The following is a 17568-nucleotide window of genomic DNA, read 5'->3' on the forward strand; positions in this document are numbered from 1 at the left end:
TGAGGTCTTAACAAGCTCTCCTCAAAGTTGGGAGCCTGTTAAATGAGAGAAAGTCATTTGAATTTGGAGACTAGTGAGCTCTTGTCGAGGCAAGACTACCTCCAAGCGTGTCACATCCATCGTTGCTCATGCTACCTCCCTCGTTGAGGAGCATCGAGGGATCTATGTACAATGCATCTTTGTACAATGGACCCATAGGTTTTTTAAATCACCATATCATTTCGTAGAGAAGGAAATTTCCCTTTTTGAATTTTTTGTTCCAATTGCTTCGCTCATTGAGAATCAACTTTGATATTAATCATAACACTCACAATCCTAAAGCATAACTAAACGAAAGACAAAACTGAAAAAATGCAAAAAAGATTCTTTAATATTGATTATAGCATCAAACCAAAAATTTGTCCAATCATCAACTTTGCTAGCCCTTGCTTTGTCCAACACTTTGAATACACCAAGTCACCTAACTATCCTATCCAAGACAGCTCTTCATTTACTCTCAATCCACCTTGATCAAGCCACAAATGCTCTAACTCACCTCAAGCAAACATACACTCCAACACACAAGTAGACTCACTCGCTACTCCTCAAAACCCAACAATAATAAAAAAATAATACAATAGGTGAACACAAATAAGATGATTCCCACAATGCTCTCCTTAGGTTGCCATCAACCTCATTCATACACACCTTGGAATTTGTGCAACCGTCACTCAATTCTCAACCGGCATCTTTTTTGTTACCACTTTGCTTGCTCACCACTTTTCTATCAATCAAATTTATTGACTATAATTAATGTGTCACGATCAAATTTTAAATGTCTCGTACAAAAAAAGATCAAATTGCGAACTACAACTTGCACATCATCACCCACAATCGCCTTTGTCTTCCATGCAAATCAAGCTGACTGTAGATGAGCAACCCTTCTCAAATCTATAGTGATTTCTCAAATTTCCAACACATCCCCTTGTTTCTTGGCTGAATTTTGATGACATGCCTCTTGCAACCAACTAATAAACCTTAATTTTCGTTAAGATTAGACTTGTAATAATAGATTAGTTTGAGAAAATTCAAATCTACCAATAAGGGAAACAAGATTAGCAACTACCAACAAATTATAAAAATTCTCAAAACTTTCACATGAGAGATACTTACATAACAATCACCCTCTTGTTCCGACCCCAAAAAGTGTTGTAGATCAAGTATCTTCGTTGTCTATGATGACTCGCTTGCTCTCTCATCCTATCACTCAATTCTCCACCCTAAGATTTGCTCTAAACAACCCAACATGGGAGAAAAACAACCCAATATGAGAGAAACACTTGTTTGCAACCCAAAACTGATGCTAGCTTCACCTTTAGGAAATTTACATTTTCATTGGTATCTCCACCTACAAATTCAAGCTGGCTGCATAACCCTTTGGCCCTACCCTCGTTAACTAACAAATAAATGGTACTCATCCTCAACTTCATATTCCTAACCTCTTTGAGCCTAAAAGGTGTTGAAACTTTCCACAAACCTTAGTCTAGGATAGTTGATCACTCAAATCTCTAATCCCATGACACCAAAAGTCATTTCCAAGGGGATATTCAATGTCCTTGACCAAAATCTGTCCTATGTTTTAGCACTGCTCGACAACTAATACCAATGTCCTTCACTACCCAAGCATGTGTCCACCATGATATACATTCAGCTTAATCTCACATATACACAACTTAACTATCCCAACTTAGATGTCCAAAGAGCAATAAAGTTTATTCACATTCTCAAGACATTCCATAGCTTTCCCTTCCATTGTCTAATGGTAAGATGGCTATTTTTCTCAATGCTTACAAGATTTTGGTTTCCATTGCTTATTTTTACATGTATATCATTTACTCGTAAGTGCCTTGATCATACTTGTAAAAGGATGCTCAAGAAAGTAAACAATTTTCTCAATGATGAGTGCACTATCTAAGTCACACCATTGCACTTTGCATAGCATTCTATTGAAATATGATACCTAGCACTACCAACTACACAAATTACATGTTGGCATATATTTTTGCAAAATTAAGCACTTTAAACAAGGCCAAATTTCATATTTTTGCAAATGCCCAACAAGGATGAAAATTACTTTCCATTTACCATATCACAAAGTATGGACCTCAAATTCAATGATGAGTGCACTATCTAAGTCACGCCATTGCACTTTGCATAGCATTCTATTGAAGTATGATACCTAGAACTACCAACTACACAATTTACATGTCGGCATATATTTTTGCAAAATTAAGCACTTTAAACGAGGCCAAATTTCATATTTTTGCAAATGCCCAACAAGGATGAAAATTACTTTCCATTTACCATATCACAAAGTATGGACCTCAAATTCAATGTATTCGTAATTTCTCACATGATTGTGTTATCACCACATGCAATATATATCCTTCTCACCATTCCTTCACCATTACTCCTACCAACTACCCACACATTTAGTCTCATCATTTACTTCATCAATTACTTCTTCATCATTGCTTTGCCTTAAATTGCTTCTATTCTTGAAGGATGTTCTTATTTTTCCCCTACTATAACTAAAAGCCATTAAAAACCCAACAAAAGGAAAAAAAAAATATTAAGATCCTTGAAATAGGGCTATCTAAAATAAGAAATCCATCACCTTTGTAATTGTCATAAGTTCATGGGCAATCAATGAGCACCTTCAAACAAATACCATGGCTACTTTGAGGTGGGACCTTTCAAGAACCGAAAAGAAAATAGAGATTGACTCTCATTGCATCTCAATCAAAATCCTTTTGAGTCATGAAAAGAAGTGTTGAGGCACTAATTAAGACTCTTTAAATCAGCCCCAAAAGTGCATAATTATTGAATTAATTAAATTAAGTGAATTCTTTTGGGAATAGGTTAAATGCACCCCCGATCCTCAAATATTGATCACTAGTCCAACCAGCTATCCTCAAGCATCAAGTCACCAACTATTGTTTAGACCCTTCCAACAAATACCTCAAATTGTGATGTTATCTGTTTGAGCAATCTACCACCCATTGGACTTGATCTAGAGTGTTTCCCATGCATCTTCATTGCCAAAAACACATCGTCGAGCTATCTCACACCTATTCTAAACTAGCCGACGTGTTTTGGATTAATTTACAAAATTGTGTTTTCAACCTTTAACTCTGTTACCAACTATATGGAGTCTTTCAATTCTTGTACAACATTAAAAACCTTGCATTTTGTTGCTGACTTAGGCCACCCAACACTTGGCACCTATCCTACATTGTCACAACGAATTCTAATGTTTTTTTTTGTTGCCATCCCGTCCCTACATTGCAACACAATGTGTTTCGTAGCCAAGGAAGCTACCTTGCTATCACCCATCATCTCGTTGCTGATCGGATCAGCTGACATCTTCTTGTCAAGAATATCTACATTTTCAGCAAATCTAGGCTTTCTCAACTGATGTCATCTTCTCAATGATATCTACATTTTCAAGGCTGACTAATACACTCTTAAAGCTATTATTTGTGTCTTCAAATGCCCTTCCAACTCACCTCATCCGCCGTCCGTTGGAGACAACTTCAACAATAAATGGTGATTTTTCAAGCAAGTCGATTCAAGGGCGTGCTCCATCTCTATGGATATAGAGAGCAAAAGTAGACTAGAAGGGGCTAGAGCAAAGCATTAACTCAATCGATGGTGGACACGCCATACTACTACTATAAGATAGCATTTAACAATCTATTCCGTTTTTTGGGCTCCCTCATCTCGAGAAGTGCAATGACACTATTCATTGTCTACACCAAGTACGCATGCTGCTATAACATTTGGAGGATTTCTTTTGCCTTTTGGCTTCTTCCATCTTTTGTTAGCACGTCTACTAACAAAACAAATTCTCAATCAACTAGTGATCTCACTGTAGCATGTCTACTAACAAAATAAATTCTCAACCAACTAGTTATCTCACTGTCGAATTCTATGCAACAAATTGTACCGCAAGTACTCTAATTTGTCCATGACATGCAGATCTCTATTGTGCACAATGACAATGGCGATTGCATGTATCAATAACTTGTACTGCAACATGTAATAGCAACTCGAATCAACCGTGATATGCCCGATTCAGCCATAATAGTACTTTTGTTAAACAAGTTGGAGATCAATAGTTCGAGAGGAAAAGAGGGACTCAACATTGTCATGGCATCCACAAATGCATACGTTGCGCCCACTGAAGCCTACGTGATGCTGTTCTAGCCAATTCTGTCGCCAAAAGTTACGCCTAACTACTCTATATAACGAATTAATGATGGGGATGAGGGCTAAGAGCTGTTCAAAAATGGCTGCTGAAATAGACCTTTATGAAACGAGGACAATAATTATAACTTAATCTAAACTACGCCTTAAGATAATCGTGAAATCAACAATAAAACAATTAGCATCCTTGATACAAGGGAGCTTGAATGCTCCTACTCGAAGATAAAACGTAGTCGGTCCCAATACTTAGTTCCCCTTGTATTTCCTTTAAGATTACTTAAGCAATTCCACCAAATAGAGAAAACCTAGTTATGCTCTAAAGCTTTCAATTTCGACCACCAGCAATCTCTAATCAATAATGTCCCTTTATTTGCTCTTCACAAATGAGCCTAATATTGTTGGCTCACTAAGTTGCCATTTCCTCTTACCACCGATGACTTAAGTCACTCCAAAACCAATTAAATGTGCCTTGGAAACATCAATTTTGCATATATACCTTAAAAGGCAGCATGCATGCAACCATAGACAACAAATCCACACTGATCACCAAAATTATAGCTATTGCTAGTGCAAAACACTTCAGCCCAACCCTATACAATAGTGGACTGATGTATTCTATATTGTTTGTTCATCAAGTCACAAATTGTGACATACTCACTCCAAAACTAACTAGATCTACACTGCATTTGCATGAAGATCTAAACCACTGCATATAGCTCGCATGCAACCCTAAGAAACAAACCTATATGGTAGACTTGTTTACAATTGAAAACATCAATTTTATATAAAAGCCTTGAAAGGCACTTGCATGAACATCTACACCACTATAACCAATTTCAATGTCCTCAAATAAAAAGTAGTGCTTCATACAAATTGCATGTGTGAATACACAACAAAAAGGAAAGCAAACTCCAAGTGAGAGATAAGGAAGAGAAAAGGACCACATAGAATGGAACGATCTAGCTAAGACCAAATGATACAATGGATGATTTCTCTTAATCCCAAAATGCAGCTATAGGCATCGGTCACCAAACATAGGCAAGAGAAAATAACAGCCTAACTAGAAACATGTGGAATGAATGGGGAATGATGGAGAGTGGGCTAGCTAATTATAGCCAAAAGGCCAAAAAACTACCAACCCTAATTTAAAGGCCCAAAAAATGATCATTGACCTGGTCAAGGAGCCCTAAAACTAGTGTTCACATGGTTACTATACCAAACCAAAAGTGCATTGGTGCCACTTCCATCAAAAATATCCAAGACAAAGTAATAGGCAATCTCAATGTCAAAGCCTTGAAAGTCCTTGTTTGACTATTCAAGGCATACATGACTACTGGCACCCCCTCTCAAATATTGGATGTGGCAAAAGGCCAAAGGAGATGAAATGGATTCAATGATAGCAAGAGTGCCACTACCCATTGACGAAGAAAGTTAACCGAGGAGTAAAACCCCCTCTTAAGATGAAACCCCAAAGGACACCATAAATTGATAGAAGCAAATTGACAAATGGAGCGCTCTAAAAGACTCTAATCAAGAATGGGCAAGCCAATCCTCTAACCCAATTGAGAGACAATCGCAAGGAAGCATTCAAGGTGCCATAAGCTACCAAAGAAGAAGAATAAGATCCACAGTCAAGGGTTATGCAAATGACAAGGATCAAAAGCAACAACACAAAGAAACAAGACCAAACACTTGATGTATAGCATAACATGCATGCAAAACAAGGTATACATGGGCCACACGAAGTCAAAAAAATGGTTCCATTAACACAAAAGAGAGCCCATGAAAACTTTGAGGAAAGACATTTAAATATATCAACTAGTCCATTCTCATTTTTGAGCCCAAGATAGAGGCAATAATAAATAGCATATACAAAGGCGCGAGCCTAGAGTAGGAAACAATCCTAAAAAGAATGCAACTACTACAAGCTACAAGAGCTTACATGGACAGCTAGTGAGACTTAAAGGACATTACTTTTTGAAGAAAATAAACTTATTACAATAATCAATTGTACTTGATCTAATCCACACTTTGACTTCAATTAAAAAATAGATTTGCTAGCTCTAATGATTTCTAAGTGCTTTTTGGACTATGCACATCATAAAAAGGTATGAAATTTATATTGATCTATTATTTTCAAGCAATGTAATATGAACTAAAATCCACTATAGTGTTCAAGAACAAGCACTTCAAAACAGTAGACGCAAAATTCCATTAACTAAGCCCAACTACACGTCTCACTAAATGTATTCCAACAATAAGTAATTCCTCCTTTTTGTAATCTAAGGACAACTATAACAAATAGTACACATAGAGAAGTGCTTCAATGTTGCTCAAAGCCTTCTTTTAAGTATCAAAGTTGTTCCAAGGTGTTCTTTTCCATATCAAGCTCAAATGACCACTTGAACCTTTCGATGAGTGTCTTTAGAGAGAGAGAGAGAGAGAGAGAGAGAGTACAAGAGTGTAAAGAGCATCTTTCAAGGCCTTCCTTTTATATAGAAGGTCCTTGATTAAGCTTGTTAGACTCATTAATATCAAGTGGAGGATCATCAAGTATATGACTACATGGTTTTCATTTAACCTTGTGGATAGTACATGTGAATAGTATAACCTATGTCTTTATATCGAAAGTATTCTAAACTCTTTGGGCCTTTGATTTATTCAAATTTTAAGGCTTGTAACTAATTTTTTCAATAAGGCTATAATTTGAGACCACGTATTATTGTTGTGAATATGCAAATGAGACAAATTGTGACGACACTCCCCTGGAGCCGTCATGGGGCAGGCAACGCCCACCCCGTGAAGCCTGCCTCATGAGGGATCACCCTCTAATCGATAGCCCCACAACAGTGCGGAAGCGTTTTTCAAGGTAACACGGAACGCGACACATAACGCGTCACGAAAAGCGGAAGGTAACACATAACGGGCAAGGTAACACGACACGGAAATGAGGTAACGAGATATGTATATTATGAAGTGCAACGGAGGCACGAGAATAATTACAAGAAGCCAAAAAGGCTTGAGGGACGAGAAATCACAGATAGAGGTGAACGCTATCAACGTGCATACCACGACGCCATCATGTGGGTGAGGGAGGAGTACTACCCTCATACGCACCTCTCCTTGAAAGAACGATGTCATCGTCGAAGTTTGCAAATGGAGGCACTTGCACCAAGAGCGGTGTGATGAGACTCAAAACTTCGAGGGTCTAAACATCTCACTATCAAGACAGCCAATGTCTACCCGCTAGACCTAACCTATGACCACAAACTTGGGGGTCTTTGTCGACTCAATATCAAGCCGATCAAGGTCTTCCCACTAAGTGCCATGCCCACTGACTCAATTACAGATGTGGAAACATGGTCTTGTTGACTCAAAGATGATCATCCACAGACTCAATTTACAGTTGTGGAATGATCCCAACCTAGCTGACTAGGAAGAGAAATAATATTTGAAACACTTCAATTCAACCATCTGCTAACTAGATTTACAATCAGAGAATGGAGAAAAACCAAGTTAAGACAAGTTCTGTTCACTTGAAATAACTGAAGGTCCTGACAGTATGAGTGTGCAGAAACTGCCAGTGGACTGAATGGGCGAGGCGCGTAACTCAACTGGGAGTGTGCCACGCCATGAATGCGAGGGCCATGAAGAGGCACCCTTAGTTTGATGGCCCCAATTGGCCAGATCTGTCAATCCAGTAACATTGTGGTTGCACGAGGTGCGTTGTGATGGCGCACCTCCCCTTAAAGCCCAAACTTTCTCATTATGGCCCCAATTGGCCTGATCTGTCAATCCTTGAATCATCTGAAAAAGAAGGCCCCAATTGGCTTGATCTGTCAATCCTTGCTTAAGATAGTAGGTGTGTTGTGATGACGCACCTCCCCTTGAAAAAAGTTGGGCCAAGTTAGCCCAATATTTTTGAGTATGCCGCCGTCTTGCAAAGGTGGCATTTTTGGTGGCACATAAAGCGCCCAACAAAGGGGGAATAGCCGTTCCTTTATACTCGTGGCGACGCGAGTTTCGAGCACTCGTCATGGCAGCTACAGCACCATGTAAACGAGAAGCAATCGTTCTTTTATACTCGTGGCGACGCGAGTTTGCAGCTCTTGTAATGACGCCTATAGCACCAAGTGAAATAGAACTAGCCGTTCCTTTATACTCGTGGCGACGCGAGTTTCCAATCCTTATAATGATGCATAAAGTACCAAGTGAAAGGGAACTAGCCATTCTTTTATGCTTGTGGCGACGCGAGTGTTGGACTGCTCTCCTGGCAGCTTGCACATAAGCCATTCTTTTATACTCCGGACGACGGGAGTTCTCTATCCTCGAAGTTGCACTCTATTCAAGTACCATATAGTAATCGGATAAATGTCCGATCGTTTAGGCTCCTGGAACAAGGAGCTTGGTATCTCTTTAGGATAAACCTGAGCATTGCCCGTTTCTTTATTCTCTCGCAACAAGGAGTCTTCGACAAGACAGGTGCCCATTTCTTTATTCTCCTACAGCAAGGAGTCTTCGACAAAAAGTTTATCCCAATGGGCCGTTTCTTTATCCTCCTGGCACCAGGAGCCTTTAGAATAAAGTCTACAAAGGTTGTCCGTTTCTTTATCCTCCTGGAACAGGGAGTCTTCAACATAATGTGAAGCAAGGTTGTCCGTTTCTTTATCCTCTTGGCACAAGGAGTCTTTGAAAGAATCCAATTTAAACCTAGTCGTTCGTTTATCCTCCTGGCTGAAGGAGTCTTGACCCATGGTCACATTCTTTCTAGCCATTACTTTATTCTCCTAGCTCAAGGAGTCTTTGAAAAGATTGTCAATCTGCATAGCCATTCATTTACCCTCTCGACACAAGGAGGCTTCGAAAAGATGATCAATAAGCATAGCCATTCGTTTATCCTCCTGGCGCAAGGAGTCTTCAATTTGAAGTATGGCCATTCATTTATCCTCCTGGCGCAAGGAGCCTTCGAAAAGAATATCAATAAGCATAGACATTCTTTTACTCTCCCGGCCCAAGGAGCCTTCGAACAGATAATCAATAAGGATAGCCATTCGTTTATCCTCCCGGCGCAAGGAGCCTTGAAGTTGAAGTCTCGCCCTTCGTTTATCCTCCTGGCGCAAGGAGCCTTCAAAAAGATTATCCATAAGCATAGCCATTCGCTTATCCTCCCGGTGCAAGGAGTCTTTAGTATGAGGTGTGACCATTCGTTTACCCTCGTGGCACAAGGAGCCTTCGAAAAGATTCTCAATAAGCATAGCCATTCCTTTACCCTCCCGACGCAAGGAGCCTTCGAAAAGATCATCAATGAGCATAGCCATTTCTTTATCCTCCCGATGCAAGGAGTCTTCAACAAAAAGTGTCGCCGTTCGTTTATCCTCCCGACACAAGGATTCTTCTACATAAACTATGGCCGTTTGTTTATCCTCCCGACAAAAGGAGTCTTCAACGCTACCTGTGGCCGTTCATTTATCCTCCCGACTAAAGGAGTCTTCTACATAAACTCTCACCGTTCGTTTATCCTCCCGGCAAAAGGAGTCTTTGACATAAACGATGGCTGTTCGTTTATCCTCCCGGCAAAAGGAGTCTTCAAATATCTGTACATTCTGTATGACCCGATCTTTATCCTCTTGGGTCAAGGAGTCTAGAAATGTATGCACAATATTTTGTATGGCCCTTTTTTCATCCTCCTGGGTCACGGAGTCTTCTGCAGTATCCTTTTGCAAACCTGCCGTTCTTTTATCCTCCCAGCTGCAAGAGTCTTCTGAGGAATCATGATGAACACTGGCCATTCGTTTATCCTCCCAGCACGAGGAGTCTTCAATGCTGTCAATATCTGAAATTGGGGGCTCGGTTTTTGCCTTGACCTCTTCAGACATGACTATGGCCTTCGGCAGCTTTATGGGAGGGTCACCAACCCGCAGTTCGAACCCGACTCTGTCTGGTCCCTTTTTCCCTTTAGGGTCTCAGCCCATCACAGCATAACCATTGCCATATCGGTCCTAATCGATATAGTCGAGACCGATCTTCCAACAGCAGCATCATCCATCTGCTCTTCTTCTAACTCATCATCATCTGATTCCTCCTCATCTGCGGAATAATTGGCATTCAGCTCATCTCCTGTCATCTTCTTCTTCTACTTCTTCTGCCGAACTGGACTCCGAAGAGTCGTCTCATTCTGATTCTGACTCCGAAGAGTCATCTTCTTTTTCTGTACCTTTCCTGCCTCTACAGGTTTCTGATCAATAAAAGACTCCGCAGAGTCATCTTCAATAGCACTCGACTCCGAAGAGTCATACTTGGGTTTTCTGGACTCGGAGTCCCTTTCTTCATCATAAGACTCCGAGGAGTCATCACTATAGTCACTGGAATTGTCGTCATTGGAGCTAGCACTAGGCGCTTGACGACGAGGTTTGGGTTGTGGGTTTGGGTGGGTAGTCGAGGTCGACATGGTCACCTGCTGTGAAGATGGATGCTTTGGTAGGCCGCACACAACGGCATCTGCACCAAACTCTTTTGCAATCCCTCCTTTGAGGGTGCCTTCAAGGTCCAAGGTATCCCAGTCGCCCACATTCAAAAGATAGTCACCACAGTATGCAATACCTGCATTGACCTCTTTTAATTCTTCATGGCATAACACCATATCATTGTATAGATTTTCTATGCGCCGGTCCAACTCCAACAACACCGAACCAAGGGGCTTTGTTTTGCCGTTGAGCTTATCCACCTTGGTTTTACACAACTCGCCTCTGAAAGACTCCATTTTGAGATAATCTAATAGGAAGTCCCTTTTTTGGGCATACCTTTGTTCAATATCTTGTTTTCTCATGGCAATCTTCGATTTTCGCTCAGGCAAAATTTTTCTTTTACCGGGCAAAATTTTTCGCTTTGATACCAAGTGTGACGACACTCCCCTGGAGCCGTCATGGGGCAAGCAACGCCTACCCCATGGAGCCCGCCTCATGAGGGATCACCCTCTAATTGGTAGCCCCATAGCAATGTGGAAGCGTTTTTCAAGGTAACACGGAACGTGACACTTAACGTGTCACGAAAAGCCGGGCAAGGTAACACGACACAAAAATGAGGTAACATGATATGTATATTATTAAGTGCAACGGAGGCACGAGAATAATTACAAGAAGCCAAAAAAGCTTGAGGGACGAGAAATCACAAATAGAGGGTGGACGCTATCATCGTGCATACCACGACGCCATCATGTGGGTGAGGGAGGAGTACGACCCTCATACAAATGAAATGTAGCAATAACACATGGATGCTTCATCTCCCTACTTTAAAAAGTTATTTTAGCATCCATTACATGGATTGCTAGACTCCAAGCTATGCCCACAAATCTGAACTGCCAAAAGATTCATATTACTTTCAATCACCCAATTTCTTCAAATCTGAACTGCCAAAAGATTCATATTACTAGACTCCAAGCTATGCCCACAAATCTGAACTGCCAAAAGATTCATATTACTTTCAATTACCCAATTTCTTCAAATCCTCCTTCCATCAATCAATAATCCCCCATTTGGTCAATTTTACTTTCAATATCAACAACCCAAGTTGTTCAAATCACAAGAGCACCAACCCCAAAGCACTACTATATAACTATATAAGCCAATATTTGATTCCATGAGGCTCTACCTTTCTAGGTCCCATCTCTTATTGAATATGAAAATACATATAAAGTTAAACTCTCATTTTCTTCAACTCTCTAGTGTTGTGACATCAATGTCTCTTTTCACTACGAAGAAACTTTCTTTCGATTTTGGTAATGGTTAGTTTGCATTACATATGTATGTCAGAACTGCTCATCATTAACATCCTACATATAGAAGACTAGCATCTCAATATGAATATTTTTCTCATTATAGGCCATGGGAGACCATTCAATAGGGACTTATATGTACCAATCCATATGCCTATAGTTATTCACTCAAAAGGTCGCCTTATTTCGAGTATGCAATCACAAGATTATAAAAAGCACTGCACTTAAAAAAGTTAATGTTTGCACACCAAGAGTTAACTACTTAATTAGTTGTCTTTCTCTAACCATGGTTATTGCCCTCCTACATTCTTGAAACAAAACATTCACTCAAATGGTTACCTATATACATTAGGTACTTTGACAAAACTCAATTCCAATTATACAATTACAAGATTATGAATCAAACTTCCCTTAAAATTGCTAATGTTTATACACCAAGAGCTAACTAGTAAATTAATTGCCTTTGTCTAACCAACCATGGTTATTGCCCTCCTAAAACCTTGAAACAAAACATTTCCCGTGTAAGTTTTCCTATTCAAAATTTTTTGTATTCAACTGAGGTTTAAAAGAAGGCTAACATACCTCCACATCTTGGGCAATGACACCACCAGTCTGTAATGTTCCTGAGCACTTGCGATATCTATCAAGTATTTTGCGCATGCTGAAAAATGAGAAAACCAATAAAGTTGGCCCATAAATAGTATTTCTATAAAAACATGCCTTAACCATAAACCACTTGCAAAACGAGCCATGCAATTGGAGATTGATACAAAAAAGACTTTGTTTGAGTAAGAAAGACTTATACTTGCAATCCCAATATTACCTATGTCTACAAAATTAACGTATGAGCTTTGTCAATGCAAAGGGTGAAAGATCCCTAGCTTTATGAATTTAAAACAACCAAAGTCATAAAAAAACTTGATAATCATGAGGCTGAGGTCTACAATCCATCTAAAGAAACAACTCCCATATGAAAGTTCCAATATATCACCTTTAAACAATTGGAGTTTCAACTACAAAATCACATTGCTTTTAATCGATTGGAGTCTCAACTCCAAAATCACATCGCCTTCTTTTAGTGGTAACCAATCGCACACCCTAGCACTTCAACGTGGTAGGTTCACTCATACATTTGATTGTGAGCAATGTTGTGTGACATAGATGGCCACTTATTCCATCTCAACATGTGGCAAGTTCACTTATAGTTATAGATTTAAGTACTAAGCTCCTAGGATTATCTAGAAATCCTTTTTTTTTAAAACCATGATTAGCTCTTATTGTTGTCTAAAAAGCCTATTGTAATGTGGGTTACATAGTCCCCACCACTCACCATAGAATGATTGCAAAGGCTAGTAGAACTGCAATGCCTTAAATGAACCGCCCAAAGGGATACAATCAAAACTTACAATATAAAGTTGCAATCTACCCTTAGCAATTTAATACATTTTCAAGGCAATGAAATCTATTATCACATATTCCTCATCTCACAAATCCCAAATATAAAATTAATTAAATGACTCCAATACTTGTTAATGATTTTGATTTAATGAAACCAACAACCCAATGGATTTCTAGATAATCAATATGACTTAAATGTATTATGTCTTGTTTTATATTTGAATAAAAGGATCTTATGAATACCACAATGGTTTACATCTCTAATAAATCTTTCTAGAGGATAACAATCTTGACTTATGGAACAAGATGACAATCATATGTAACTACTCATGCACTTGCAAGTCAAATATACTAAGATATGAAATATAACCTAATCCATTCGAACATTTCATGGACATGCTTAAGCATTAAGAAACACAACAATAACACCCTGATCAACTTATCACTAAACCTGGAGAGGTTAACCACCTTGAGATAACCAATACAATATGTAAACATATTTGAATCCTACCAAAAGCCTATTCTTCCGTCTCAACAAACAAAGTACTAAACAATTTGGTCATTTTATCCATTGTCACCAATCGTGCTTTGGAAAGACACTTTTAATTTACTCGAACATTTTAATTTACACTTATGGTTCCATATATGGGACCTACGAACACTTTAGATCACACTTGCGGCTTTCATGTGTGCTGCCATGGTGGCTCAATGTATGTATTTCTTTTCGTCATGGACCCTTGGTGGACATTTCCACAACTCGAACAATCCACTATGTCCTTTGGAAGCCCAGTTTGCCCAAACATTTTAACTTACACTTAGGGTTTTCCATATTTGGGACCTTTGAACACTTTAGATCACCCTTAAGGCTTTCCATGTATGCTGCCATAGTAGTTCCACCTACATATTTCTTTTTGTCATGGACCCTTGGTGGACATTTCCACAATTTGGACATTCCCTCTGTCTTTTGGGAGCCCAACATCGACATACATTGCAACAAGATGAGCAAAAACAAGACATACATACTCGTTCATTCTTATGTTGTCGACAAAGTCATGTGTTCTTTTTTATGCTTTTGGAAGTAGTCCAGGACTCTTGCTAGTCTCCTATGACCCTTGGAAGTCGTCAAGGAGCCTTATGACCCAAGATGCAAGCTGAAAACTCAAGACGGCAATATTCAACATGAATGTCTTGTTTTACCCTAGTTTTCACGAGTGATGAGAGCTACAAAAGCACTTATTTGCTGCCTAAAGCAATACCTTGACGGTCATAAAGTATTCAGCCCTCTTCCTCTTCACCAAAGCTGCCCCCTTACATGAGTTAACTGCTTTCACCTTTTTTGTTGCCCCTCCAAGACAACTTGCACCTATTTTCTCACGCCAATTTTCTACCCCTCTTCTCACATTTTCTCCACTTTCTCTTCCTCCCAAAAGTCCAATGAGTTCACGTATCCCTTACATAAGGTCACATGCATTCTAACTCCTAATCACAAACTTACCTGGCTTTCCCTTCTCTATTTGAGTCCAACCTCGTTACTTTGTGACTAATTCGCTAAATCAAGACTCTACAATGACTCAACATTACCTATGACCTATATTGTCATGTCATATTTATAGATCCTTGAATACGCGGGAGGCTAGAGCTATAAGTTCTCATGCTAGCTTCATAGTATGGACATAAAATCATCCATAGCTCCATTTTCCTTTTTATAATATGGACATAAAATAGTATGATATCATAGGGTTTTGGTATTGCATCCCTATCCCAAGCTATTCCTTATGTCGAGTTGCGCTTTTATCCCTAACTCCAAGGTTGTTTCATAGGTTGTGTGTTTTGTCCCTACACCAAAACTCAACTACCATTCCCGATTGCAACTAGTCCTTGATATCAACATTGAATCTATTTTCATATGGCCAACTATTCTCTCTTATATTGTGACCCTACTCTAGATTTGTCAAACATTTTCCCTTACAACTCATCGTCGACCTCGATATCCTCTATTTTCATCGTGGTGCAATGGGATAGCCTACCACCTCACCAAAGGTTTATTCACACAATTTGCACTTCAAGATAAGGGGGGTTGCAAACAATCTATATTTTCTTGCTAGGCCTACAACATCAATTGATATCAACCAATCCACCACTTTTGCAAATGTTCATGGATCATTGCTATATTATATGTACCACATTTTACGACCTCACCACCATGTGAGGTACTTGGATGGTTGGTATACATGTTGAATTCTTGCTTTCACTATTGGCTACTTTGGAAATTTGAGTTCAACTCCAGAAACGTTGCTTGAATTTTATTTGTGGCCAAACAGCTTTCCAAAGATGATCTTGGCTTCAAACTAGAGCCCTATGTTGGGGAGGAAAAATACCATCTACTATGATGGAGGTTTGAACTAAAGCCCTATGTTGGGGATGGAAAATGCTCTCTATTATTATTGAGGTTTGAACTTGGATTTGGGCATAGATAAATAGTATATATTGATTTGTAAGTAAATGCTCACTTGGTTTGTGCATTGACATGAAATTGATTGAGTTTATGCATTAGCATGGAGATATGGTTCCTTATTCATGTGGGCCTTCAACGGTCTTCTCATTAAGGTTACAAACAAAACTTAAGAGGAGAACCTATAATTCATTTTATGCGTCAAATTGTTGTATGTCTACTCTATATGCTTCTAAGACCATCTTTAACAATGAGCTATCTTGTAGGATTCTACCATATTCTTGAGCTATTTCTCTTCTAGCCAATCTATTCGATACATGGGTTTGGCAACACTTACCTACATACATGGTTGAAGTCCCATACCTTTTCTCAAGCCATTGGTCAATGGAGATTCCAATTGTTGGCACTAAGACGAATGGTCTAAACCTCTCCGTCAATGGCAAGAATTTCAATAAATATGTTAATTAGGAGTCATTGAGGATTAGTCTTATACATGGCACTTCCAAGTGGTGAGATGAATGAATGTTGAGCCTTGCCTAAGGAAAGGCATAGCCAATGCAACAATGCCAACAAGTGAGCAATTTAGCTTCGTCTAAGCTCGAGAGACAAAGCTAGAAAGCCAACCAACGTTCACAAGCCAAAGCCAAACCCACCATACCCATATCTTCACTAACATCCAAGTGCAAACAATTTTGACCAAATTTGATCTTGAAGATATGGGAGTCCCCAATCTATTTGCAAGAACAACCTTAGATTTCTATGAGAGGTAAGTCTCTATCCCTCCAAATTATCCATCAATAGGTTTCTACAAGAGTCCCCAATGTATTTACGTTACCAAGAGGTAAGTTTCTACAAAGATTTGGACTCTTATAATAGATACAAGTATTGTGCCTTCTAGGGCTGATCTATGATAAATCTTAACTTTAAGAGGATCAAATGATAGTGTGATACCAACGAGATTCATCAAAGCTTGTTTTCCTTGTAAGAGTTGATTAGCTATCTCGTTTGAAGCCATAGTTGGGTTTTGTTTCCCTAACTTCAACTTCCTAGGATCTCATGTTAGAAGCTTGGGCAATATGTTCTGCATGCAACTTCTATGAGGGATTCTTTCCACACTAAGGTATTCAATGAGATCCCCCTTACACTCTTACAATTCCTTTAAGACTTGGAGCTTTCTCTTTTGGCAAAAAGAAGGTTAGCCAATGATTCTCAATACCAAAAGCTTCATAGCTTATAGCTTACTTTTTCTTGAGAACTTATTGGGATTTGCTTTAAGGGCTCCTTTCCAAAGCTTTCTTCATACCAATTATCTTACAAAGATCAAGCGAAATCAATCATGTCTTCTTGAGTCCCACTTCTCTACTTGTGTATTCAAGTGTATTTACCTAGATTTCCTCATAACTACTTAGATCAATTATATTTCTTGGATCCCTTTTTGGTGAAGCCACAAACTTTACAAGCAATCTATAAGATTTCTTTGGGATTGGAGTATCATACCTTGGTGGATCTCTTTTAAAGATGAGACCCAACTATACCAAATTTGGCATCTTCAATATCCCATCCAAGATCTAAGAGGATAAGAGGGTATGTTAACATACATCTCTTGGTCATGAACCTTTCCTTACATTGGTAGGGGAGACCGTATATCTCTAATAATTCCACAATCTAGTTGATGTCTAACCCTAAAATTTAAACTTCT

The 17568-nt window shown here is 39.1% G+C and overlaps 1 protein-coding gene across 6 annotated transcripts in view; it reads right to left on the reverse strand.

Annotated features, from left to right (window-relative positions):
• Positions 1-17568, reverse strand: part of LOC148021007 (agamous-like MADS-box protein AGL11) — a 44624-nt gene that overhangs the window by 13569 nt on the left and 13487 nt on the right. For all 6 annotated transcript variants that reach the window (XR_015694661.1, XM_087698838.1, XM_087698841.1 and 3 more), the window contains exon 3: positions 12602-12680. Coding sequence is in view for 5 of the 6 variants with exons in the window: in XM_087698838.1 (XP_087554964.1) it covers positions 12602-12680 (79 nt within the window). In the remaining variant the exon portion in view is untranslated. The remainder of the gene's footprint in view (positions 1-12601; positions 12681-17568) is intronic.

This window comes from Lygodium microphyllum, chromosome 18 (assembly GCF_053477565.2).
Source record: "Lygodium microphyllum isolate KBCC chromosome 18, Lygodium_microphyllum_v1.1.10, whole genome shotgun sequence".
Classification (NCBI taxonomy): Eukaryota; Viridiplantae; Streptophyta; class Polypodiopsida; order Schizaeales; family Lygodiaceae; genus Lygodium; species Lygodium microphyllum.